The sequence below is a fragment of the Haliotis rufescens genome, unplaced genomic scaffold (assembly GCF_023055435.1).
Source record: "Haliotis rufescens isolate VD_foot unplaced genomic scaffold, xgHalRufe1.0.p SCAF_5, whole genome shotgun sequence".
Lineage (NCBI taxonomy): Eukaryota > Metazoa > Mollusca > Gastropoda > Lepetellida > Haliotidae > Haliotis > Haliotis rufescens.
The window spans coordinates 8,219,835-8,246,156 of NW_025964223.1; the positions used below are offsets into that span (position 1 = coordinate 8,219,835).

Below are 26,322 nucleotides of genomic sequence, written 5' to 3' on the forward strand. Positions count from 1 at the left end.
GGTCACTCTAATACAATTTAGCACAATGGGTTACTTTTGTGTTGTGCATTTTGACTTAGATTGGATTTTTTTTAATAATTAGCAGAAAATTCTTAGTTGAAGTGGTTGAATTTTATTCATGAATGTAACTTAAATAAGTTTATTCTCCTCAATGATGACAGCCCCATGCTGGATAGAATTGTCTTCGATAGGGATTGGATGATTTGATCTGTGACTGAGGTGATTGTGAGTCCTCATGCACTGATGGTGTGGATTGTTCAAGGCTCATGCTTTCAATCACTGGGTTGCCTGGACTAGACTCCTTTAAATTCAGGTCACCATGATAAAGCTGGATTATTGCTGACTGGCATAAAACAATATTCATTCACACAAGAAACGATTAGACCTTGTAGACAGCCTATAGATACTAATATGTTCATTTAATATTTTCATTTTATGACTGAAATATTTTTCATTATATTACAAGCAAATTCATTCTTTTTATTTCTATTGAGACATTTAGCCAAAATTTCTGACTGCTTGGATGGGCTCTCAATAATTATGTAGAGATTAAAGATATGTACGTTATGATTCCCTGGGTAGTGATAACGGTTTTCCTAATTTTCAGCGGCACTTTCTGCAAATGTCCGTGCAGTGAAGTGTAATAACTTTTCTACAATCGATTGAATCCTCTTTCTATGTTGTCCTTGTAAATCTCCAATTTTCTTCAGTTTGGCAACCTCTGCTACTCAAAGCGTCTCAACCAATCCGATGTCTTTATTTCAGTCTGAAGTGTACAATTACCACAGTTTTGTAACATATTTGATGGAAGGCAGAAACTGCCTCATGAATATGCAGATGAAAATACAAGTTTAATTTCATGAGGTTGTGGCTTTTTGATGAAACTTGTATCTTGTTTATGTAGGTCTAATGCATAGCTCAGACAGGGCCAATTATTTTCCAACCCGCAAATGTGCGAGTCTTTTTCACTTTCAATTTGCTGTCGGATCTGCAATTATCACCTGAGGCCAGGATTCAAAGTTATTAAGGCTGGGAAGAGTTGTGTCCCTTGGTGTGTGGCACTGGGTTGTGGTGATGGTAAAGACGATTGAAACAATGTTATTTTTGTACGTTTTTTTTTCTAAATGTGTGAAAAGTTATTTCTCATATCAAACGAAATGTGAGAAAAGCATATCACACATGAAATGCATGCTCAATTAATCTGCACAAACTGCATGATAGATCAGATATTGACGTTCAAAAACAGCCTAAGTTTTTGTTGGAATAAAATGTACATGAATAAGCTTGTAGATAAGTCAGCAAGTTAATGTCATTTTTGTGTTAATACTTTTAAAAAATGAACATTAACAAAAGGTAAAAATATGATAAAGATTTCATTATCTCTGCTTACGTCAGTAAAGAGCCATTTTATACTGTACAACATGTGTTACACTGACAGATGAGTGACATAAATCATATGATATACCCAACAGACTGAGTGAAATGTACATGCAATTGACAAGTTTTGATAGTATACACATATTATAAGAGATACAGAACAATAAAACAGACACATTATATGTTGGTATTTGAATGTGAGATAGGGAGATTTTGTTTCTATTTTTTAAAGAATTCTTAATAATGAGGAATTGTCATCATTGCCATGGTTCCAGGGATCGAGATAATTTTCTGAGCCATTTAGTATTTACACACATGTTTTTCATATTCGATGTTTATGGTTTTCTATGGGTATTCAGTCTATTTTTTATCCCATGGGTGGAGTCTACTGGCATTTATAAACCAATAATAACCAATTTCTTTTAAAACATCCTCAAAATGCTGTTTAAGGTGACAATCTAAGCTTTACCGTTTTCACTGCTGCAGAATTTATGTAAATATAATGCGTGCATTCGATTGGCAAATAAATAAAGAGTGTCTGGTTCAGACTCAATTCAGACTGCCCTTATATATCTTGAATTTTGCTGTGTGTGATGTTGAACAACAAACAAACAACATTATGTTGCAGTAAATCTTCTTTGTACACATATTTCAAAGGCATATGACCAAAGTTTTAGTTTTATCAATTTCATCACAATGCCATTTATGACTTATATAAGACATATAACATAATCAGAATTGCAAAGATTGTCAACCAACACTTTCATGAAAGTTTTGTTTGTTTGTTGGTGAGTTTGTTTATTTGTTGTTTTAAGCTGCACTCAGCAATATTCCAGCTATATGACGGCGGTCTGTAAATAATGGAGTCAGTGACTGACATCATGAGCATCGGTCCACACAATTAGGATACAATGACATGCATCAACCATGTCAGCGAGACTGACCACCTGATTACGTTAGTCACCTCTTACATTGTATAGTCTTGCATTTGTAATCAATGTGTGACATATGGTTATGGACATTTTTTTTTTTTAAAAGCCAACCGATTGACAAAATGTTTCACTATAAAATAAATAAATAAAAATCAGTCATATCGGGGTTTTCACCTGTGCGACATCCAGCTTGAAAAGAATGGTGATCAGGAGGTCATCTGTGTTGACTGGAGGTGTGTCCAAATGCTGGGAACTGAATAACTTGCCTTTTCAGTTGTGTATTTGCCTCTTTCAATAAAGGTTGATGAACTTTGCAAAATGTACATAATAGCTATTGGCAATTATAATCTGTGGGTTATATTATTATATGTAAAGATCATGGAGTTTATGAAGAACGATAAACCTTGAACATTCAATTGAAAACTTATGATTTGAAATAGTAACATGCATACAATTTTTGACATACAACATTGGTGTATGATAATAACTTTATTGCTAATTTATAACAATAATGGTTGTCTTGGTGGCAACTTCGAAACTTTTGTGAAGTTTTCATCTATCAGACCGTCATTCAGGCAATGTTTCTGACAGATCATGATCTGAAAAATACTATCATGAAAGTGTATCCCATGGAAAGGCCGACCCCTTTCTACAGAATCGTTTTTCTGGTTCTCAAAAATTCGGCTTATCTGCGGACATATATGATACAATGATAATGCTGTCAATACTTTGTCTCTGGTCGAGAGGTGATTTCTAAAGGGCTAACTGTTATCTCCCTGATTGTAATGTAATACATCATTATTTATGTGTCATGTTATACAAGATACTACAATTGTTTACTTCTGTTGTTGTCTACATCAGTCAAAATGTTCATGTTTGTTTGTTCCAGATCTATACAGATTGGGCCAACCATTATTTGGAGAAGGCTCGCAATAAACGGTTTATTGCCGATCTGCAGCAAGACATCACGGATGGGGTGTTGCTGGCAGATGTCATTGAGGCAGTCAGTAAGTATAGCACCATCTTTGGTCCTTTATTCTTAAAAGTGACATTAGCTTGTTACCATGGTAACAGTTCTTCAGGGCAGGTTTGAACGTGGGAGAAAAACTCATGTCATTGTTTTTGAGCCTCTGTGTTTTCATCAAACATACAAACCAAACATATTTGCATTTTTTTATTCACACCTACACCAACGGTATTTGTTTGTCATGGTTGATGTCTTTGTGAAAAGTTGTCTTGAACCTACATTCAGAACAGCCAGCCAAACAAGGATAATATCAGGAAATCTTAACTTGCATTATGTAAAGGTGAGGGTAGATGAAATGCGGTTTAATACCACCATCAAGATTATTGCATTTATATATGCATGCACATGTGTGTGGCTACTTGTGCCAGTTTTATAGTACTTGCCCACTGAGATACCATGCGTCAATTTAACATGGACACAATTCAGACACATTTATACTCCAGGTTTCATCCCAAAACAACAACAAACAACGTTGCCAAACAACAATTACCGTATTTTAACACTTTGCACACTAACGTCGAACACATTTGACAGAGGTGTCACTTCCCGTGCATCTGATGTCGAACCCATTCGTCAGGCGAATAGCATAACGACACCCCAAAATAAAACTCGCCATATCTATTTACCAAGAAGGCTTTGCGTAACATTTAAATTACGTATGACGCGTATAATTGCTCAGCTTGCTCAATATAAAAACTTTCAGTAGTTTATTTACCTCAAAAAGAAAATATTGCGAGTTAAAAATGTTTCGGCCAAACTTCTCGGCACACAACTACAAGAAACGGCCATTGTTGACTTTTGGCACTTCACGTTGAGCGGCATAACATATTTTGGTTTCATGTGACCAGGGGATCAAACTAAACCATAGAGGTGTCCTGACATGAAAAAAAGGAAAGAAATAACATGCAAATCGTGTTCTTTTATGTTCAAGCTACATTTCATGAACCAGTTTGAAGCAAAATTATTTACAATTAATCTATCTTTTGATGATGGTAAATCATGAGGTCTCTTTTTTAAACACCTCACATGTGTTTTTGTTCACATTGTGACTTCTGTATATTGTACACCCCTATTATTAAATGTTTCGAATGGGTGGTCGGGTAGCCTAATGGTTAAAGTGTTCGCTCGTCACGCCGAAGACCCGGGTTCGATTCCCGACATGTGTGAAATCCATTTCTGGTGTCCCCCGCCGTGATATTGCTGGAATATTGCTAAAAGGAGCGTAAAAACCATACTCACTCACTATTAAATGCTGGATCTGCCTCTGTCAGGTTTAGTTAGTTGATCTTCCCATAAATGGAAAACCAATTGAATTCCAAAATTTCACATCCTCTCTGACCATGATCCTGGTTTGTCGGCACCATATCGTACCAATGTTCCAAGCAGCTTTAATCCCAACTCATTTACACAGATAAAGTTCAGGATAAAAGACAGAGAGAATAAAATGAACTGTACTCCGGGAAGGGGCTGTAAAATCCTTATTGAATTGTGTATCCGGCTAAACCAAATTTTTTATCTTGAAATCACATAACATCTTATAGGAGAAATAATAACATAAATAAAACAATTATTCATTAAAAATCATTATAGTTTCATATATTCCTGTTCACATTACATCAGATCTTAGCTTGCCTCTAATACATGCATTAACTAATCCTGTGCATACTTGGTGGAGTGATTCCAAGAACAACTAAACCTCATTTACATGAGTTCATCGTTGAGATGAGAGAGCACCTAAAGGGACATAACTCTAGCATCCTTACCCGGAGATAAATAATGGCTGATTTGAACATTATTTTACCTTTTGAATAACATGCTATATAATTAATGCGAGCCAACTGTCACTTTAAGCCTGCCTCTTGTAGAGTGACTATTGCGTTTGATTTGTCAATATCAACAACTTATCAACTGTGAAACATTTCAAACTGAAAATAGGCACATTTACCAAAATTCTGAAAGTTTTTAATAAATATGTCAACAGATGCATGTAAAATATATTTCTCGTTATAGTGTATGTAACCAAATAAATGGGTAAGATAAATAACAAATCGGCATATTTAAAAAAAATTCAATTAGAATCTTGAAAATACTAAAGGAGAAATGGGTTAAATAAAACCTTGAACATGAATAGGCTGTAATGTTAAAAATAAATATACAACCACCACGAAATAAACAAAGAAATGAATACTGGTCCCTGAGGCATGTGTTTCTTTCTGGTGTTTATTTCAGTTGTATATCTCAGTTAAAGATGCCTGTCTCGTATTACAGGTCAGTTTCATGCTTGTCCTCAAGGCTGAGGTCAAGGCCAAAGATGAAATGGTCTGTTAAACATGTCTACATACCACAGTGGACTTTTAATATTAAATTAATTTTTCTCAAGTATAATAGAATTAAATGGTGACAAAAATATTAAAATTTGAAAAGTATTGAAGTATTAAAGTATTTAAAGTTTCATGGAGGTGCATTAACTGTAACGACAAAAAGAATAAAACATGAACATGACTAATTAAAAACATTGACATACACCATACAAATACAAATATTGCTATGATTATATTGCTGGAGAGGTGATGCAGATTTTCCTTGATATGATACATTTTTACTGTATGGATTTACTGTTTTCAAAGGTTGAAAAATATCACTCTGGCGATGTGTTTTTTTTTTTAACGAACCATCATCTCAAGAACTAAAGAATGAAATTTATATGTTATATTGATGCAATTTGATATTTATCACACTGGATTAATACATCCCATTTATACATACAACAAACGTCCTCTTTTTATGACTGCCCCCTGACCAACTTCTGGACCTATCTGTAACCTTTATCAGCTCTTCTATAGATAAGATAAGATAACATTTATTGCAAAAATCATTCCATTACAAAACAGTACAATATTTAAATGACAAAACATTATGATTCATACATACACATTTACAGACATACACCCATGCATTCTTGTAAACACAAAGAAAAGATATAATAACAACATATAAGAATAAAAAATTTTGACAGTTCATAAGGCCTTGTGTACAATACACGTTTTTTTACAGAAAACACCAGCACAGAAGTGTGTATGATTGCCAAGTTACCATTATCAAAAACGTTTTAGTTCCACCGATGTGTGAACTTGTTTGTTCACTACAACATAATGTCTGAACACAAATTGAAATTGTTGTTGTTTGTGTAGACACCCAGGATGCTTATTATAACAAATACAGTTAGTTTTTTTTCGAGAAAATAAATGAATGAAAAGTATACTTTATTTTAGAATAATATACTCACCGCCAAAAGACATGCGAACCATGGAAACATTGAGAATCTCACCCGAGTGTCTTTTGATATCAAAAGACACAAGGGGGAGATTTTATTTATCATCCAACATCATTCTTCCAGCTTTTTCAATTTGTTGACAGTAATTATAATTAGCACTGACTTCAGTGTAAAAAAGTACTGCTAACAGCTTCAGTAGCAGAGCCATTAGTGATGTCATTTGATTGTGATGTCATGGTAACCAGTGGCGTCACAATGGCCTGCAAAGCATTGTGATGTAATTTCATTGCAGCGATATCTACAGTGTAAATATCGCTTGATCTCATTCAAGCGATATCTCCTGTGGGAGCCAGTTTTGGATGATAAAAAGAGAAGTATGTATGTTACGATGTGTTTCCAATGTGTACCAATGTGTACCACTTAATGACAAACCTAACAACCAGGCAAGTGTTACCACAGAGTGTCTTTATTCTTATCATGATATGCTGCACGTAATTTACAAACTTTACACGAGTGTTCATGAGCGTCGGTTCACACAACATAACAGTATGTTCGTTTGTGAATCGAACCAATCTAATATCTTTGAAATATGAGTATTTCTTCTCATATTAACCAACATGTATGGTATTCGTGTTTCTTTTGTCACTAAGTATGTATACTGTATTCAACATATATTTGAACTAAATATGGTTGACAAATATCTGTATTAGTTGATATCTAAACTTGGTTAACAATACATCCCAACATGTAACCAAATCAATTAAATTCAAGAAACAAACTTAGAACATATAGAAAATTTAAGTCAGAAATTAAACCTGAACCCTATTTAGAACACTGTGAGATAAAAACCGTGTATACCCACTTTGCCAAGCTAGGGCTGAGTGATCACAGGCTAAAAGTTGAACTGGGTAGAGTGAGTGAGTGAGTATGGTTTTACGCTGCTTTTAGCAATATTCCAGCAATATCACGGCGGGGGACACCAGAAATGGGCTTCACACATTGTACCCATGTCGGGAATCGAACCTGGGTCTTCGGCGTGACGAGCGAACGCTGAACTGGGTAGAAGAACAAGACCACCTACACCTTTAGTAGAATGTCTCTGTGACCACTGCTCAGTTCTTGAAGATGAAGAACACCATCTGCAGATGTAAGGCACTCCCTGTTTAATTCTCTTTCGGCGCGGTCGGGTAGCCTAGTGGTTAAAGCGTTCGCTCGTCACGCCGAACACCCGGGTTCGATTCCCGACATGGGTACAATATGTGAAGCCCATTTCTGGTGTCCCCCGCCGTGATATTGGTGGAATATTGCTAAAAGCGGCGTAAATCCAAACTCACTCACTCACTTAATTCTCTTTCCTTAAAATAATTATTTTGAAAGCCTTAACATCGCAGAAATATTAGTCTACTTTTTTCAAATAATGAACCAGGTAATATAAAAATACAAAAAATATAAAAAAAGTACTTATTATAGATAACCCATGGTCCTAATGTAATATTTTGTATTGATACTTTGTGTTGTGATCCTGACTGTTTATATAGTTTATAGAATAGTGTCACTGTTTCTACTTGCAATGTTTGCACAATAAACTCTTGTATCATTGTAACAATGTGGTCTGAAAGAAGCTTAGCAGAGCATAAATAGAACACTACCATACAACACCAAACTTGCATTGTCCAGCTCTGATTTCAGGATCTGATAGTGCTAATCCGTCTAGACAAGAACACTGCAATGTATACCTTTGATGGTGTTGTAAATTTCACTTCCTAAACGTCAAGGTTCTTGTCATCTGGACCAAGTCCTTCAGCATTGAAATTATGCCTCCTTGTAAGCAGTCCTCAATAATGGCCATGTGAAATGATATGCAAATAGCTTTTTGCTTTCCTGTGAAATTGATGACAGTTTTGTCAATTTCAAGGTAGCTTCTGGCTCTATAAATCATTAATCAGACACACTTTGCTTATGTTCCAGACAACCACATTTTATTGACCTTTTCTAGCTGCTGATAATCAACTTTGCTTCACAGGATTTTCTCTCATGAGACAAAACCTCTAAAAAAGTGTGTCACTCAACTTGAAAATAAGCTTCTATTTGACACCAAACTGATTGTCTGTCTGTCTAGAATTTCATGCTGGTCCAAAAATTGAGGAGAATGGCTTGAAAATTAAGTTTGTAAAATGAGAATTAAAAAACTTGAGTTATACGGGCTGATGAATCTGTCTTATTTTTTAGCTCAATTTTGCTATCAGATAAGAGTGCCAGATTTTATCAGTGATATCCTGATTATGCTAAGTTTGAGATATCAAAAGACCAGATATTCTTTAAGAGAGATGAAAAAAAACAACAAACAGCACCAGCTCACGCCTCACACATGTGGGTGATAAATACCAGAATCTAATACATCATAAAACATAAAGATATGCAATTTCATGTATAAGTGTTCAAGGTTTTTTTAATTTTTATTTTCTAAGTGTCAATCAGTGATATGTATCCATGTCTTAGGTTTGAACCAAATAGCGCTTTTCTTCTTAGCACTGGGTTGATAGATTAAAAGAATGTCGAGTCTTCCCACAATGCACAATGGTATTTGAATAGACTGTAGGCACCATGGCATTATAAAAGAATGCAATATGAAGATTTAAATTATCTAAATGATATTTGAATTTTTTTATGTATCAAGATCTGTGATAGACTGTCATTATAGCCCCAACCTAAATGGGTGGGGTTATATAGTTGTACCAAGGAATTCTGTCCATCTGTCCTTCCAACGAATTCCATCTGTTTTCGAGGACTTTTAACTCGGAAACTACTTCATAGAATCTGTTCAACCTTGGTGAACACTTTCTATACTTTCTATATTATTTCAATACATCCTGTCAAATAATGAAGCAGTCAATATCAACTGCATTTGTTTCCACATCTATAATTCCAAACAATAAATACCCCCTCATAATCAACCGTTGACATTTTATGTATAAAAATATGTAATATTGATTATTTTGTTTTTTGTATGTGTCTACAGGAATGTAAATTATGTTTGTCTGTATATATGTATATATAAATCATAAATGTCTTGTCTTTTAAAATTGCATCTGGCCCGTAATGGAACGTTTCTGCAATAAATATTATCTTATCTTATCTACCAGTAGGAGATGTGAGTGTGAAGATTGTTTTCAATATTTAGATTTTCTGCAAAAATATAATTTTTTCATCTTTTGAACTTATAATTATTTTTCACTTCAACATTTATGTGACCTATAACTTGAAAAATATTTCACAGAATCTTTTCAACCTTGGTGAACACTTTCTATATCAATAGGAGAGGTGCAGTTTGAAGATTGGTTTTAATATTTGGATTTTCTGCAAAAATATGATTTTTTCATCTTTTTAACTTGTCTTTATTTATTTCCCTTGTCATTATGGTTTTCCTTTCAATTGGGGTACAGTTTCTGAACCAATAGGAGAGGTGCAGTGCAAAGTTTAACTTTGATATGTGTTTTGTCTGAAAAAATAAGATTATTTTCATGTTTTGCCTTGTTTGAATAAATGTTGTTGAATTTAAGTTTAGCTTTACATTTTTTATGGAAACTGATGAGAATTGTTTAGAAGTACTTGTGTCATTTTATGAGGTAGATTTGAGCAGCTTTTAACAGTTTTAGTGATCAGGACCTGAGTACCTCATGCTTGTCATGAAGCTGAATGAAATGGAACCAGTCGGGGTTCCTGGCTAGAATAGCTTCCCACAAAACTATGCTGGCCTTAATTGGCAACCTAGTGGATCAGGTGGTCAGGCTCACCGACTAGCTTGTCATTGTGCCCTGACCGCGTGGATCGTTGTTTGTAAAAACAATCATTGGATTGTCTGGATTATTTACAGACATTTTTTATAGTTGAGATATTACTGAGTGAAGCGTTAAAAGACAAACCAACTGAACGAACCTGGGACTGGTGTCATCATTGAGACTCCCTGATGTGGGTGATTCATGATAGTGTGTAGACTGACATCTTGTCTCTGAAATGACAGTGCTTAAATTATCTTAATAAAATATAATAAAAAGGAGCTCAGAGACTCTCTTCATTTTCAGAAACTGCAGTAATATAGACTTGCCGAGTATTATAGACTTGCATGGGCTGTATTGGACATATTTGTTTCAGGGTCTGTTTGACAGACTAGATTGTGTGAATCAGTCACAAGTTTGCCAGGTCTTTGAATAGATATATTTTCATTTATAAAACATAATCTTTTAAAGTAGCATAATAAACATGTCAATCATGTCATTTTTTAAAAATCCTTTGATTAGGCCACACATTGTTTTTTTTCACGGGAAAAGCGTCTGGAGAAGAAATAAATGAAACCAAAAAATATATCTTCTTATTATGTCTCCCACTAGTAATATAGTCCTTCTTGTACTATAAAAAAATGTTATATATAAATTCCATGTGTACATCACTATAAGTGATTCAAGAGGCCACCTGCCATTTTAACCCCACAGCAGAATGACTTTCATATAAATAAATGAATGATTGACATAGCTATTTATGTTAATTTTTATTTCGCCCGACCTTGTGTGGAGAAACTGGAATAAATCCATGAAACATAAAATTAAGAAAGTGTGGCCTCAATTATATACAGTCAAACACCATTGTGTCAAACATTTATGTTTCAAACTTACGGTTGTCTCGTAGAAAAGCTTGATCTCTGCATATTCCTTGTTTAGTCATAATTTTGTTGTACTGAACCTTGGATAACTCAAACTTTTTATCGGGGCACGGCTGGCCCAGTCGTCTAAGGCGCAGCGATTCGCTGTGCAGAGTTGCGTCCCTTGGGCACGCCAGAAACCTATGATTGTGGGTTTGAATCCTGGTTCGCCCTAAGTATGTTTCTAGGTTTGTCAGCACCATACCCATGCTCGTGGGTTTCACCGAAGTGGTAAACGTCTGAGACCTGCATCACTTCAGGCTTTCCTCCCACATTAAGCTGACACGCCGTGATATAACTGGAATACTGTTAATTGCGACGTTAAACCCAACTCACTCACTCACTCAAACTTTTTATGCATCCCTTAAACTTCGACACAACAGTGTTTAACTGTACATACATTTTGAAAGATAACATAAGTTTACGCTGAAAAATGTTAACACACACATTAAAAGGTTTCAAGTGACACAAAACTGTCATGAACTTTCAAAACAAAGGCATCAACAGATGATTAGTATTGCTGCAAGGTCAGCTAAAAACTTTCATCTTTAAAACGTTCTTACCAAACATTATTTGATGTTTGTGAGGCTATGTGATCAGGGCAAGGAGTACTAGTCACCCGAGCATCATGCCTCCGACATCCTCATCCTCATCCCTTTCATGTATATTACTCTACTGTTTTAAGTGGTTCAAGTTCGCTTGAAATGTTCTTGACACTGACGTGTTATGTGATACTGAGGATATTTTCATGGTTGGAAGAAATACAGTAATAAGATTTTTAAGAATTTGTTTTGTTTTTTATTGTTCTTTGGAGTTAAAGAAAGATGTCAAGACACAAATTGAACATTTAAAGGAGTGGGTAGAAAGGCTGACTTTGAAGTTTTGTGTGAAGTATATCCTGCACGAAGAACATCAGACTTTAATGATTGCATATGGATATAAATGCAAAGAAAGTTACAACGTAAAAGGGTCATTGACAGATCATGTTAAGATTTAGTGAGAATTACAACTTTACATGAAGATTAGTGAGTGAGTGAGTTGGGTTTAACGCCGCTTTTAACAGTATTCCAGTTATATCGCGGCGTGTCAGCTTAATGTGGGAGGAAAGCCCGAAGTGATGCAGGTCTCAGACGTTTACCACTTCGGTGAAACTAACGAGCACGGGTATGGTGCTGACAAACCTAGAAACATAATCGGGGCGAACCGGGATTCGAACCCACAATCACAGGTTTCTGGCATGCCCAAGGGACGCAACTCTGCACAGCGAATCGCAGCCCCTTAGACGACTGGGCCACCCGTGCCCCCTACATGAAGATTAGGGTAAATCGGGAAGAAACGTATGACTTGTGTTTTAAATTCTTTGTTGCTCTTTCCATTATATCCATAACTATAAGATATGATGACACCTGGGTTACATCCTGTAAGGTATGTTTTGCATTTATGGAACCAGATGTCTACTAGTGCCATGTTGCCATTGGAGACGGTGCCATGCTGTGAAATCAGGATCCAGGATTTACAAGTCAGCAGACTTATAACATGTCGTTTTTATCGAGAGCTGTTATTAATGACTTAGTGACTTATTACTTGAGATCTTGTGGTCTTCAATATTTTGTTACCTTTGATTATCTGGTAATCATAGCTAGTGTGCAAGTGATTGTCTTTCAACACAGTATAGCAGTTGTATCACAGCAAGCTGGTTGTTTTGGAGTGAGGGACAGGTAAACTAGTGGTTGATAACATGAGCAACAATATGTACCATCATGGTACTTGGACACACATGGTCACACATTGTACTATCAAATTCCCATTTATTATTTGCTTGTTTGATGTTTAACGCCACCTCCTCAATAATCATACAGGAGACACCACATGTGTTACATATGCTTCAGTCTGTAAATAATTGAGTCTAATCCAGTGATTGATATCATGAGCATTGATCTATAATTGGGATATAACATGCATCAAAAAAGGTAGCGAGTCTGACCATCCGATCCCTTTAGTCGCCTCTTACATCAAGCAATGGTTGCTGGAAACCAATTCTAAGCAATTTCTTCGCGGCCCCATTATGAAGCTTTTACAAGCATGGGTACTTTGGCACCTATTCTGCTACAGAATACCAGAGGGACTTGGATAATGAGGTCAGAAAATGTACATTTAGAAATGTCTAAGTTTGAATAGTTTTGATTTGAGGGATTAAGCAGAGGTTGGAGGCAATATGAGACTTGAGTCTTGTCACATTCTAACTGGTCTGGAGCACGATGACCTTACAATTAATCAGCTCAAATGAACAGACAGAAGGTTCTATTTGGGTAAAGGGTGGTGCAGGATGTTGACGACTGTTGTATGTACATGTGCAGTGGTTTAAAGATGCTCCTCTCAGTCTGCTGCCAGACTAGGTCTAGACATTGTGGTTACGGTTTGTGTGACACTGATATACCATTACACTTAGTATACAGTTGTTTCTAATTTAGAGTAGCTATTTAGAGGTTATCATCAAGAGTGAATTAAAGACTTCCAGAAGCATAGTGCCATGTGATGATGGAAGACCCTTTTTGACCCTCAGAACCTTGTGTAATGATTTAATCCTAAACTGAACTAAAAATCTTATTATGTATTTAGTCATTTTATTTGTTATTTGTACTATAATGCCTGACATTAAGATCCTTGGTCCTTAACATGTAAAGATCCTTGGTCTATAACATTAAGGTCCTTTGTCTCATACATTAAAGTCCTTGGTCTATAACATTAAGATCCTTGGTCTATAACATTAAGATTCTTGGTCTATAACATTAAGATCCTTGGTCCTTAACATTACGATCCTTGGTCTTTAACATTAAGATCCTTGGTCTCATACATTAAGGTCATTGGTCCATAACATTAAGATCCTTGGTCTAGTACATTAAGATCCTTGGTCTAATACATTAAGATCTAGGTCTCACTCACTCACTCACTCACTCACTCACTCACTCACTCACTCACTCACTCACTCACTCACTCACTCACTCACTCACTCACTCACTCACTCACTCACTTCAACAAATGAACAAACAATGAGGCAGTGTTTTCCCATTTCACATATTGATCCCTAAAAATCATGATCGCCAATCATAATGATTCTTATCAAAGGAAGCTCTCAGTATCTGAATCGTCAGCTGCTCACTTGGAACAAATATCCCACAAATTACAGTGCCATTGAACCTGTTATTGACAATCTGGAAGATCTTGTGTCAGGATTATTTGCAACCCGTAGGGCAATAATATTCCCTTCCGAAACAAACATGATGAACTTGTTCACCTTTTTCATCAAGGATATTCCAGCTGCTTTGTGGTTTTTTTAAAAATTTATGTATGATGATATGTAAAAACTGACCTCATTTTTGCTGCATTATGGTCCATAGAAAGATATTTCTTGTAGCTATTCAAGAAGTGACACATTTACACCTGGGCTCAGAACAATCATACGGAATGATTTGTGTCTTGTTTGGGGAGATGAGACCTGTGAAGATCCGGGTGAGAATAGGTCTTCAGCAACCCAATTGTGTGTATCAATGCTCATGATATCCATCACTGGATTGTCTGTTCCAGACTTGTTGGTAACAGACCGCCATCATATAGCTGGAATATTGCTGAGTGTGGCATTAAACAAGAAACACAAAATCTTGTTTGAGGTGGCCTAAAGTCGATTCAGTACAATCATTCATAATGAATCTTGTCTGTTTTGATGTGGTCTAAAGACGATTCAGTTCATTCATTCATACCAAAAATATCATCTGAGTTGGTCTAAGGTTGATTCAGTACAGTCGTGAATCTTGTCTAACTTATGGTCTGCGGTAGACTCTAGGGCTGGGACGGGTCCTAATTTACTACCTGGGTACCCCTCCCCATATTACCCGACCCTACCCGGGTACCCACTGTAGGTCTCAGGAGATGTCTCAAAATGTCCGATTGGGAACATTTTCAGTAGAGCCCTGGCAAAACGTATTTAGATACATGTATTAAACAATCTGGTCATTCATACACTGAAGTTGAATTAAGTTATATCTTTATTCAACCATATGAAAAATGGGTACTCGGGTCCGACTCAGTACCCACCCGACAATTTCAAGGACTACTTTCCATTTTGACTCCAGTATGCATGCATTATGACTGCATTAAGCTACACTGTTGTTTTTTCGTATGAAATGGAACGTGTCAGATTCAATGTTGATCTATATTTGGTAAGTGATGAAAACTTAGTCATACCGAATTTAAGTCTTCTTAAGTCAGTCCTGAAGAATTTTATTTATAAAAAAAAAAAAATATAGGCGACAAAAAACATTTCAATAATCATAACATATATAAAAACTCAATGCAAGAAAATAACCAGTCTTGATTATTCGCGGAATCAGATTCCATTTGGCAGAAAGGGCAAAATAGCTGTGGAAGTATATGAATGGAGTACTGAAAATCAATGATGACATCATAAGAAATCGACCGCCTCTTGAGCGTCTGCCGGGAGAAGCGGAAGGTCTAGGGTTTGATCCCCGACCGCGTCATACCAAAAGACGTTGAAAGATGGTTGAAAGATGGTACTTGTTGTTTCCCTGTCTGGCGCTCGGCATTAAGGAGCTTAAACAAGGACTGGTCGGCTCGGAGTCAGTATACTGTGTCTGAGTGGGGTATTCATGATAAACTGTAGCATGGTATCTCAGTGGGCTAGCACTATACAATTGGCATCAGTCCGGACTAGTACAAGCAGCAACACAGACACACAGACACACACACACACACAGACACACACACACACACACACACACAGACACACACACACACAGACACACACACACACACACACACACACACACACACACACACACACACACACACACACACACACACACACACTACCGGTAACTATGGTAATATTAAAGAATTGGGTGGTCTTTTAACTTCTTTAGTATAGTATACATCTAGGGCTATCTATGAATAATTTTATCAATGTTTTACATACATAGAATAGGGGAAATCTTGATGCTGATATGCTTGCGCCCAGCAGGTTCTCTGTTATAACACACTCTACCGTGTGACATCTTGGATATGACAGTTGCAATTTTTCACACAGGGCACTAATGTGCCAGAATCCTAACACCCACCAAGTCTCGAAATCTGATGATCTTGCAAGTTGTGAAAGAGACTCATACTATTTTCCTAACTGAAGAACAGAGGTCCATTAACTCCAAGTATGCTATCAGGTATGCAAAAACATGTTGCGGAAGTTAGGTAATCGCCTTCGAAAAATGTCAATGTGGATTTCAATGGCATTGAAAAATATGCAAGAACAAAATCATTCTGTTTGAGCGCGATAAGGAAGCCTGGGACAACGTTACTACTCATGACATGGAATAACTTGAAAAAGTTTCTATCTGAGTTTTCCTTGCCAGGGGACATTTGAGAAATTCGAGATATATTTTCTTTTAATTTGGAAATGTGTTTAGAAGGAAATAAATAATACTTTGAGATCTTGAGTATTTTTGGGTTTTTGAGTTGGGTGTGAACAAAAAAGGACAGGAGTCGACAATTAGTGTGTGAAAGAGAGACAAAGGAAGGACGAAAGGAACAAGAATGAAAGAAGAAAGTGTTTGTACTAATTGTGCTGTGTCAGCATTTTAATTGTGCTGTGTCAGCCCTTTGTCACTGAAACATTAAATAGAGAAGTTTGAGAGAAAGAAAAAGACTTTGGTAGGTCAGGATTTTATTGTTGCCTGGCAAATATGTGTTGGTTAGATGAGAAAATACTTTTTTATAGTCCAGAAATAGATGAAAGGATTTTGAGGTGATATTCTCTTGTAATTGATACTGTTTGTTTTTGACAGTGGAACTAAAATAACCTTTTTGATGAGAAAATAGCAAGCGTTGTTTTCAGATGATTAATTTTCCAAACAATTTAGTAACCCATTAGGTTCCTTGAAAAACCCACAAATATTCAAAAACCAATGTTTCCTCCATTGTTTTTTCTATCTAACCATTATCAATCTCTATTTTCCTGCGCAGGGCCCTGTTCCACAAAATGATATTAGCGCTAAGATGATTGTAACTCCCATACTTTAGCAAAGGTTTATGACAGTCATAGTGCTAAAATCGACTTGTGGAATAGAAGATAGTGACACAATGTTGGGGGGTGGGGGGTGGGTGTGCATGGGTGGCCCAGTCTAAGATGCAGCAATTCACTGTGCAGAGTTGTTTATTTGGGGCATGCCAGAAACCTATATGATTGTGGGTTCAAATCCCGGTTCGCCCCGATTATGTTTCTAGGTTTGTCAGCACCATACCCGTTCTTGTGGGTTTCACTGAAGTGGTAAATGTCTAAGACCTGTATCACTTTGGGCATCCCTCCCACTTTAAGCGGTGATATAACTGGAATACTGTTAAAAGTGAGTGAGTATGGTTTAATGCCGCTTTTAGCAATATTCCAGCAATATCACGGCGGGGGACACCAGAAATGGGCTTCACATATTGTACCCATGTCGGGAATCGAACCCGGGTCTTTGGCATGACGAGTGAACGCTTTAACCACTAGGCTACCCGACCACCCCTACCGTTAAAAGGGTGTTAAACACAACTCACTCACTCACTCATAATGTAGAGGACGTAATCTGTCTGACATTTTTTTGTAATCAACCTGTTTCCATGACCTAACTCAAAATCCATTCAAGAAGAAGAAGAAGAAGAATATTTATTGTACATAAACACCCACAGGGGGAAGGGTACAAAATATGAACATGACTAATATGTCTTCACATGTTCCGCACATAGCAAGCTGGTAATTGTTGCTATTTAAAAAGTTTTATTTTGTTTATTATTATTTATTTTTTTTAAATTACGTTTTATTCAACTGATGGGTGGTTTATTTGTGAAGCAGAACTAAAGAAGAAAGAATTTATTATTTCTTCACAAAGCTGAACCTAGTGAAAGCATTCACATGTTTCTTTTGATCAAGTTAGACTTTGATGATAATTTAGCCTTTGTTGCTTTAAAGGATCAGAGTGCAGAGTTAAAGGCATATCTGATGACTCTTTTAGTTTCTTTTGTTTGTATTCTGTTTTTTTAATTATTTAGAAAGACTTGTTTGTTTCAAGAGATATGCCATGAACATTGTTACCCAAATCTGAAAAATAATTAAGTGGATTTGGAAAAGAACATAAATCAAATAATAATTGTTCAGTGATTAAGCTTCTTTAATATATAACAAAATGATCTATGAAATGGACTACTGTAGACAGTTTTGATAACCTCATCCATATGAAAATAGAGCAGATAATATTTTGTAATATACATTTCTCTAACAACAAAAAACAGGTGTTGAGAGAATGATCCAGGGTTGTCCCCACTTTTGACATAGTGGAAGTTCGGTTATTTTCTCATCACTCAAAGCTGACTCCTGCCACCTTTCCAATCACAGCAAAAAATATTTACTTGTCAGAAAAGACAAATGTTTTTTGTAAGTTTTGGTAAGCTGATCTTAGAACAGTTGTGGTGGTAACTGATATACAAATCTCAGCCATCCAGGTCAATCACTGTTTGTGGGGAGGAATGTGCCATTCACATGTTGTCTTTCTTTCCTTAGGAAGTCAGTAGTTTGACAACTCTCTGAGTGTTTGATCTTTCTGTATATAAGGTCTAAGGATGGTTGGATCTCTCAATAAAAGGTTCTTTTAGTGGTTTGATCTTTCAGTAAAATCAGCTGTTGCAGTAGTTTGATCTTTCAGTAAAATCAGCTGTTGCAGTAGTGTGATCTTTCAGTAAAATGAACTCTTGCAGTAGTTAGATCTTTCAGTAAAATGAGCTCTTTTAGTGGTTTTATCTTTCAGTAAAATGAGCTCTTGCAGTAGTGTGATCTTTCAGTAAAATGAGCTGTTGCAGTAGTTCCATCTTTTAGTACAATGAGATCTTTTAGTGGTTTGATCTTTCAGTAAAATGAGCTCTTACAGTAGTTTGATCTTTCTGTAAAGCTGTTCTCTCAGTGGTTGAATCTGTCAGTAAATGGATCGCTTTGGTGGTTGAATCATGCAGTAAGAGGAGCTCTTGTGGTGGATGAAAGTCCCTTTAAAAGGAGGGTCTTCCACTTGTTGACCCCAGAGTAAAAGTGTCTTTCGGTGGTTGATTCTCTCAAGTAAAGTCAGTAGTTTGACACCCCTCTGAGTGTTTGATCTTTCTGTATATTAGGTCTAAGGATGGTTGGATCTCTCAATAAAAGGTTCTTTTAGTGGTTTGATCTTTCAGTAAAATGAGGTGTTGCAGTAGTTTGATCTTTCAGTAAAATCAGCTGTTGCAGTAGTGTGATCTTTCAGTAAAATGAGCTCTTTTAGTGGTTTGAGCTTTCAGTAAAATGAGCTCTTTTAGTGGTTTTATCTTTCAGTAAAATGAGCTCTTGCAGTAGTGTGATCTTTCAGTACAATGAGCTCTTTTAGTGGTTTTATCTTTCAGTAAAATGAGCTCTTGCAGTATTTTGATCTTTCAGTAAAATGAGCTCTTGCAGTAGTTAGATCTTTCAGTACAATGAGCTCTTTTAGTGGTTTGATCTTTCAGTAAAATGAGATCTTTTAGTGGTTTGATCTTTCAGTAAAATGAGCTCTTACAGTAGTTTGATCTTTCTGTAAAGCTGTTCTCTCAGTGGTTGAATCTGTCAGTAAATGGATCTCTTTGGTGGTTGAATCATGCAGTAAGAGGAGCTCTTGTGGTGGATGAAAGTCCCTTTAAAAGGAGGGTCTTCCACTTGTTGACCCCAGAGTAAAAGTGTCTTTCGGTGGTTGATTCTCTCAAGTAAAGTCAGTAGTTTGACACCCCTCTGAGTGTTTGATCTTTCTGTATATTAGGTCTAAGGATGGTTGGATCTCTCAATAAAAGGTTCTTTTAGTGGTTTGATCTTTCAGTAAAATGAGCTGTTGCAGTAGTTTGATCTTTCAGTAAAATCAGCTGTTGCAGTAGTGTGATCTTTCAGTAAAATGAGCTCTTTTAGTGGTTTGAGCTTTCAGTAAAATGAGCTCTTTTAGTGGTTTGATCTTTCAGTAAAATGAGCTCTTGCAGTAGTGTGATCTTTCAGTACAATGAGCTCTTTTAGTGGTTTTATCTTTCAGTAAAATGAGCTCTTGCAGTATTTTGATCTTTCAGTAAAATGAGCTCTTGCAGTAGTTAGATCTTTCAGTACAATGAGCTCTTTTAGTGGTTTGATCTTTCAGTAAAATGAGATCTTTTAGTGGTTTGATCTTTCAGTAAAATGAGCTCTTACAGTAGTTTGATCTTTCTGTAAAGCTGTTCTCTCAGTGGTTGAATCTGTCAGTAAATGGATCTCTTTGGTGGTTGAATCATGCAGTAAGAGGAGCTCTTGTGGTGGATGAAAGTCCCTTTAAAAGGAAGGTCTTCCACTTGTTGACCCCAGAGTAAAAGTGTCTTTCGGTGGTTGATTCTCTCAAGTCAAATCTGTTCTCTCAGCAGTGGAATGTCCCAGTGGAGCTCTTCCACTTGTTGACCCCAGAGTAAAAGTGTCTCTCGGTGGTTGATTCTCTCAAGTCAAATCTGTTCTCTCAGCAGTGGAATGTCCCAGTGGAGCTCTTCCAGTTGTTGAACCTCACAGTAAGAGGAGCTCTTCCAGCAATTTAAAGTCCAGTTAACATGATATCTTTAAGTGGTTGAATCTCCCAATGAAAGATCTCCAAGTGGTTGAGTTGCCTAGTAAATGGAGCTCTCTCCTTGAAACCAGTACTTGAATTGTGCTGGTAGGATTTAATGAGTTTGACACACACATGAGTATTGATACCTTAAAGGCATTCAAACCTCAGTACAGTTGAGATGTAATGGCTCCAGATGATACATCTAATGGGAAGGGCACTCATAAGGTAAAATACATACAATATGATTTTATGTATAAAACACATAACATGCATGATCAAACCTTTATAGTTGGCTTGTCCAGTAATTAAAGCATTCAAGTTGTGTTTGCTGAAGATTCAAACAAAACACACAAAAACAATCAAGGTTCTAATCACTGAATAATTTTCTTGTGGACATGGCCACAATCCAGAATTTGCAAAATATCCCTAAAATAACCTACCAATAAAACTATCAAGTAATTTTACTGAGAGCAATAAATGGCTTGGATGAACAAACACTTGCAATAAAACACACCTCGCTGGCTCCTTAAACTGTATCCTGTCCGTACCAAGGTTGTGTTCCTGATAAAAATGACTGTCAAATAAATGATTTGGAATCGCACTGGGGTTAAATACTTCAGCCACTCTGGAAGCGTGATTAGTCTGCGATAACGGCCAAGTAGAAGCGTTTTCATGTAATGTTTTGATAAAGCTTGCATTTGAGGCCAAAGTACTCAATGCCTAAACCATAAAACTAAATTCACTAGTGATGCGTAAGCATGATGTAATTTCATATTTTTTACAATTTGTCAAAATACCTTTGTTGGAACTTGGGAATTAATAAATCATGTGATTCCAAATAATTTCAAGGGAAAAAGCCTAATATGATTTTATTTCAAAGCGATATCTAATTGTCTGTATCTTCATCTTTATTTAACCATTCTCTGATTGGAATAATTTTCCAAAATGGTGTTTAATGTTGATAATATCTTTCATGGTGAACAAGTTCTATCATTTGTGATTTTGTTTAAAGTATAATTCTTGGCCGTTTTGAAGTTTCACCCTTGCTTGACAACAAAGCAGAAAATGCAAATTTTCATTAAAGGAAGAGTCCACCCTTTTGAAATCAGTGTCACACCAAAGATAATAATTCTCACTGAAGTTGGAACAAAGGGATGAGATCACATTTGTGTATGTTTTACCCACACTCATTTTGAGCATGATGCCATGAGTGTTACCGGAAATGAAATTACTCATTCAATTGCTTAACGTCTTGAATATTTAGAAAACTGTCTTCTGAAATTAGGCTAAATTTTGTAAAGTTTACACAATTTGATAGGCACTTAATTAGCTTAAATATTCTTCCTTTTCCTGTTCAAACACCAAATCCTTCATGATTGACTGTAAGTGTTAGTTTTGAAATTAGTTAATGTTTATTCAGCTTAACTTTGTCTCAAGAAATACCTTGCATATTTTTGTAGCAAACATGCTTTTAGTTCATTCTTTAGCTATCAGAATGACAAAGATTGACACTTAAATCAGCAAGAGGTCACTGTCTTGTTGTTATAACGTTTCTTTCCATGTTGAAACATCTCCATCTTTATTCCATTGTAGTTGCCTTTCACCTTTGTATTTGGCTATGATACTGGAGTTAGGCAAGGAGTGCTTTCATCCCTTATTTTCTTTCCTTTTCTGTGGATAATGATAAGAAAACCTTTCCCTTGGTCAATAGGACAGTGACAAATGAGTGCTTGAATGTTTATTTTAGTTGTTACACATATTGATACTTTTTGTTATCATATAGATTTCAGCTGTCAAAATATATCGGATATGTTTTATCAACTCCCTTGAGTACACACGTACATTGAAGTTGTAAAATGTGATATAGCTTTCCCATTGATTTCGATTGACAGACATCAGAATACAATGATTGCTTTTTCAAGCATAACATAAATGGAATACTTTCAGTGGGTGATCAAACTGAATTCAACTAAAATTTGGATCTGTTATCTGTTCAGTGTTGTAAATTTGTAATTGGACTTTTAGTAGAGGTATATGATTATCGAAATGGTTTTGTTGCTTGTATTTATTGCGAAATACTTTTATACTAATAACTGGTTGTCAAAACCAAATTTGGAGCAAGATTAGTAACTAGGCAATCACTGTGTATTTCCAGTGTACCGTCTTTTTTTTCAGAAGGTTCTGTGAAAAGCATTTTGTAGTGAACATGTCTCAAAAGCGTCAGTTGGTTGTAAAGTTTTCTTTCAAAAAGTTCTGGAGTAAATGATGTGAAACATTTGATATGCAAGAGTGCACGTGTTCCTATTTCAGAACAATATTCAATATGTGTGGCTTTAAAAAAATAAGAAAGAACCCTGGGCAAAATGACATCATATAAGAAATCAAAAAGTGGGCATCAGGAAAGAGGTTATTTTTTTGCTTTTAAGCGATAATCCACTGTTTTGTTGTTGTCATGATAATTTACATGATATATCATCGGTTGCCATTTTCATGCATGGTCACACATATTTCATGCAGAAATGACAAATTTGAGACAGAATGAGATCGTTTCCTGTAAAAAGTTTCAGTGTGCAGTGGAGTGTGTTTCTGCCTGAAAATGTGAGAGTTTTTAAGAGTCATTTTAACATAATTGTTACTAGAAGTAGTAGAGAAAAATGACTCCCTAATGATCCATTTGCATGCATTATGTGGTAATTTACAATTTGTTGTGTGTCATGTTTACGATACAATGGAACAAAATCAAACTATTTCTGAAATGGACCATTCATCTGTTAAGTTTTATATTTTTAAAAATGCATGATTATTGATTAAAAGTTAAATTTTTATATGACTCACTGGAACATTTCAATAACTTTTGATGTAATTGAGGGAAAAAAAGCAGCTAGTTGTGTTTGGTATTGATGAAATTTGTTGTGAAAAAATAATCTTAACAACCTTTGGAGTCATTAGACAAAGAAAAAAAATCATATTTGATTGAGACATAATAATAGAATTAATCTCGTTTTACATTTTCATCAGTCTATATTCATCCATGAAAAGAATCCAGAAATGAGACATTTCCTGATAATAATGAGAGATTCCAGTAAAATAAGTGGCTTTTAGCGCAAAAAGATTCTGTCTCTATAACTGACCATGCAATGTAAACGTTAAAGCAATTAAAATGTCCTCTGGGGAGATATTTGAAAATAAGGATGACCAGTTTTATGTCATGATGGGGTTAATAACTGAGAGAAACATGATGTGAGTGATGTTTTTTTCACACCACTCAGCAAGATTCCAGCTAAAATACAGCAGCCTGTAAATAAATGAGTCTGGGCCAGGTCATCCAGTGGTTGACAACATGTGAGTTGTCAGGGCACAATGACACCATCATCAGGTCACACGATGTAACCAGCTGCTTATGACACGCTAACGGTAAGGGTTCCGGGTCAGACTAGGTCTCCAGTACTTAATGCTTGTTCTTCCTCTGTGGTCCTGTGGTAGAGCATCTGCCTGGAGAGTGTCAGGTTGTTGGTTTGGTCCCTGGCGGAGTCATACTAAAAGACGGTAAAAAATGGTACTTGTTGTTACCCTTCCTGGTGCTTAGTATTAAGGGGATGAACAAGGACTGGTTGGCTCAGATTTGATATTCTGTGTCTAAAATGGGGAACCCATGTTAAACTGTGGTATGGTTTCTTTGTTGGCTTGGACTATAAAACTGTCATTAATCTGGACTAGCATACAGACACACACACACATACATCGCAATATAAGTTAAATAATCTTGAAAGCGATTTTAAACCTCAACGCAACGCAGTGCAGTGCAGCTCAGCTCAGCTCAGCTCAGCTCAGCTCAGCTCAGTATATCAGTATATCTGTATAAACATTTCAGGCTGTCGACATAAAACAGGAAATTTATCTTTCAACTCTGTTTGTTTCACCAAAATAATATTCTAATAAGAGTCCCCTATTTCTAATTATGAGATGGGTACTATGTGTGAAGCCCATTTCTGGTGTCCCCCGCCGTGACATTGCTGGAATATTGCTAAAAGCAGCGTAAAACCATACTCACTCACACACTCTAATTATGAGAGCGCCCTGAGTGCTTATTACGTCGAATATGGTAAAACAGCCAGTTATCCAGAAGTATAGATCAGGAATTAGCACACTTTTTGTCAGATTATTTTTTATGATCAAAAGGAAAATGATATTTGAAAAATATAAGACATAATAAACAAAATAAATAAATAAACTTTGAAGGAATGTACAATGACTCAGTCTGAAAGAGAACATTTGAGGAATTTGTCATCTTTGTATCTTTCATCTTTTTATTTTATTTAATTCAAACTGTTCTGTTTTCTAAATTTAATTTCTTTAAGAGAACATTTTGAATCAGTGTTTGCCATATGGTTATCCTAAAAGCAATTTCAGAATTATTTGACTCAATATCCATTTTGATCCATCTGCCATTAGGAGCGGCAATGTTGTATCCACAAATATTGCAAAGATTTGTGATCCAAATTTTGATGGAGCCATTGTGCTGAAATAGGATCATGTTCAAAATGGCTAAGACGGCATGCAATGTCACAGAACTGAATTCAAATGAAACCAATTTCTTGGAATTAATTTTAATAAGGTGCCTGGTGTCCGTATTGTGCTGTGACTCATGATGCTGTATTTTACAATTAATGTGTTTTTCTTTGTCACAATGTCTTTACAAGCAAAATATTTGCATTTTTTAAGCTGAGCACATTTCTTTATCAGTATGATGGTTTTTAATATTGTTTCAATTTTCTATTTCCGATTGACGAAAATACTTTTTAATTTCTCTGGCTCCAAATAAGCCTGAATCCAACTCTGTGATGTATGCATAAATTTCATTAAATGAAATATTCGGAAATTGTTTTTGTTTTATTTCCATAATGTATTGGAATATCATCTCATATTTGCCTTTCATGCATTGAAGAAACTGTCAATATTGCACAGAAAATTACTTTGAGTACAATTAATGTCTGATTTTATTATGAACACACACAGAGAGAATTTCAATTAACAGCTGTTTTGAAGGCTTTGACAAGGAATTCATGCTGATATCATTGTTGTCATTACTTAAAAAAATATATGAATATTTCTTTGATTTATTGACTTAAGTTTGATATTAAGGTTGAACTTTAATCTTTTGTTTTTTTAAAAATATTTCAGTGAGTATAAATATTTATAGTTGTCTGGCAATTATGATGTGAGGTCAGAGTAACTTCCCTTTGCTATTTAAAGTTTGTTGTAATTGTCTCCTTTTGCTATTTTGAATAATATCTATGATTTGTGATTCACGATCTCAGTCCAGAAATATGCATATTTATTGATTGTTGTGGGGCTTTTACCTCAACTGT

The 26,322-nt window shown here is 35.8% G+C and overlaps 1 protein-coding gene across 14 annotated transcripts in view; it reads left to right on the plus strand.

Moving 5' to 3' along the window:
• LOC124110337 (neuron navigator 2-like) overlaps positions 1–26,322 on the plus strand; it is a 605,924-nt gene that overhangs the window by 318,530 nt on the left and 261,072 nt on the right. For all 14 annotated transcript variants that reach the window (XM_048384120.1, XM_048384123.1, XM_048384126.1 and 11 more), the window contains exon 2: positions 3,199–3,316. In XM_048384120.1, coding sequence (XP_048240077.1) covers positions 3,199–3,316 — 118 coding nt within the window. The remainder of the gene's footprint in view (positions 1–3,198; positions 3,317–26,322) is intronic.